Below are 2,315 nucleotides of genomic sequence, written 5' to 3'. Positions count from 1 at the left end.
ACCTTTTAGAGTGCTTCCATAAAGGGTTAAATATTATAAAATGTCAAACAAGTATCATAACTTTTAAATGTGCTTAAATAAAGGATCTTCATGTACTTCACCTTAGTTTGTAGTACAAATTTAGGTGAATGAAGTGTTTAAAATAGAACACATGGCACCTAAGTGAAATATTACTTGAAATGAAAAGGAAAAAAAAACATAATTTCATACCTAATATGACATTTGAAATGTCCTTATTTGATTATACTCTTATTTGAACACTTTCGAAAAGGTTTAATCCTTATCTTATTACCTTAAAATGTTTGGCCCTTACATGAGCAACTTCTAAAAACTTGATTCTAATTTAAGAATTTAGCACATTATAAATGTCAAAAACTTTACCGTAACAAAATTTATCAAAATATTCAATTTAAAAGTTTAGAATTTAGCAACTTAATTGTATAACGAACAATATTTTAATTAAATTAATCAATTTTTATCTTTTTTAACATATGATATAGATTGGAAACCACTCTAGAGAAAATTCATATTGCAGAAAAATCCATCTGTTAATACCAACAGGTTTGGTTTCACTTATTAGTTTGGAGATGTTCTAAGAAAGGAACTTGCACAAGGTTTCTTAGGTTTCAAAGGATGCTGATCTATCATCACGCAAACCCTTTGCACTTCAACAGACTAAGTAAGGATCCATTTGGTTTATTTGTAATAAATCCAGTAGATAATGAAATTCATATCTCTCCATCCCAAAGCTCTTCAACAGACTTGTAAGGGCCGTCATCTGATAAAAATGCCGCACCTGGAAACCCTTTGCACTGTGGGAGTTGGCTTATTTTATGCGACTCATCAGCAGTGAGCTTCCAATCAAAAATATCAAGGTTTTGTTTCATCCTTTCCTTGTTGAAGCTCTTCACAAGCGCACACACTCCTTGTTCATGTGCCCATCTCAAACAAACCTGAGCAAGCGATTTTCCCTTGGCTTGGGCAATTTCTTTGAGTACCTCACATTCCATCACCCGATTTGTTCCCCACGCCGTTCCTTTGGCCCCCAAAGGAGAGTAAGCCTCCACAAGTATGCCCTTCTCCTCGCAAAACTTCCTCAGTTTCTTTTGTTGCCACAGTGGGTTCATCTCCACCTATCACCCCAATCCAACATTAATCATCTTACACCATTAACTTTAGTTGAAAAACATAAAAAATTCATTAAGTGGATATTAAAGTGGTCCTCACTTGGTTCACTGCAGGAGGGATTTTGGCAGTGGAAAGAATGGTTTCGAGTTTCTTGCATGAGAAATTGCTTACTCCTATAGATTTCGTTAGGCCAAGACCTTGACACTCCTCCATTGCTTCCCATACTGATTTAGGATCAAAAGCAACAATGTCCTCCTTCTGAAAAGGAAATTCATATTTGCCTGGCTTCAAACTCAGTGGCCAGTGAATTAGAAACAGATTAATATACTCCAGCTTCAAATTCCTGTAAAAATCAAGAAATCATTAGTAAACCAATAAAAAGCACCGCACGTAACGAAAACATCAAGGAAACAAAGGGATAATGAATACTGGAGTGTTTTCTTGAGAGCTGGGAGAACAAAGTCATGGTGTGCATCGCTGCACCAGAGCTTGGAAGTGATAAAGAGTTCATCTCTGGATTTGATTAACCCCAAACGAAGAGCATCTGATATTGCTTCACCTAAAGGCTGCTCAGATAGGTAAATAGCAGCAGTATCGAAGTGACGGTACCCCAATTTGATAGCCTCGAGAATGGTTTCTTTCAGGGTATGAATGGAAGCACCGAAAGGGTATTCAGCTGTGCCAAAGCCTAAAAGGGGAATGGCTTTCTCATCAGTTGAACAGAGAGGGAAAGTTGGGATGCTTTGCCCTGCAATGGTAGATAACTCCATCTCCTGCGATTGCAACTATGATATTCAAATATCAATATCCTGTACCAGCGCACCGATCTTTGAATCCCAAAGCTAAATATATATTACAAGATTACAAGTTGTGTATGATCTAATTTGTCATTCTCTCACAATTTTATACAATCTTTTCTCATTTTTACTATCTTTCTCTTCCGTGTCTACTGCCATTTTGATTTGTTTTGGGATAGAATTTTGTTTTTCTCACATAGTAATACTCAATTGCCATTTTGATTTATTTTGTTTTTCTCACATAGTAATACTCAATTTAGAAATTTAATGATTATATTTTAATTTAATATGATTTAATATTTACTTTTATTAACCATATATTTTAGTCTAAGAAAAAACAATATATTTAAGTCTAAGACAGTTAAAATTTTTCATTAGCCAATAGATATG

The 2,315-nt window shown here is 34.9% G+C and overlaps 1 protein-coding gene across 1 annotated transcript; it reads right to left on the bottom strand.

Annotated features, from left to right (window-relative positions):
• Positions 1 to 497: 497 nt before the first annotated feature.
• On the bottom strand, positions 498 to 2,103 carry LOC105785609 (deoxymugineic acid synthase 1-B). The gene is made up of 3 exons (XM_012611721.2): positions 1,558 to 2,103; positions 1,228 to 1,471; positions 498 to 1,133 (listed from the first exon to the last, which is right to left on the bottom strand). The coding sequence occupies exons 1-3, from the start codon at positions 1,896 to 1,898 to the stop codon at positions 729 to 731; spliced, it is 990 nt and encodes a 329-aa protein (XP_012467175.1). The 5' UTR covers positions 1,899 to 2,103; the 3' UTR covers positions 498 to 728.
• Between the last annotated feature and the right edge of the window lie 212 nt (positions 2,104 to 2,315).

This window comes from Gossypium raimondii, chromosome 1 (assembly GCF_025698545.1).
Source record: "Gossypium raimondii isolate GPD5lz chromosome 1, ASM2569854v1, whole genome shotgun sequence".
NCBI classification, from domain to species: Eukaryota; Viridiplantae; Streptophyta; class Magnoliopsida; order Malvales; family Malvaceae; genus Gossypium; species Gossypium raimondii.
The sequence above is the reverse complement of the archived record's forward strand: the minus strand, read 5'-3'. Positions and strand labels throughout refer to the sequence as shown.

Bases quoted from the DNA above. Each gene is read 5' to 3' on its own strand.
- LOC105785609 (XM_012611721.2), bottom strand. From the start codon at position 1,898: ATGGAGTTATCTACCATTGCAGGGCAAAGCATCCCAACTTTCCCTCTC. The intron at 1,472-1,557 runs GTATTCATTATC...TGATTTTTACAG, and splicing joins GCTCTCAAGAAAACACTCCA to GAATTTGAAGCTGGAGTATA. The intron at 1,134-1,227 runs GTGAGGACCACT...TTGGGGTGATAG, and splicing joins TCCCTCCTGCAGTGAACCAA to GTGGAGATGAACCCACTGTG.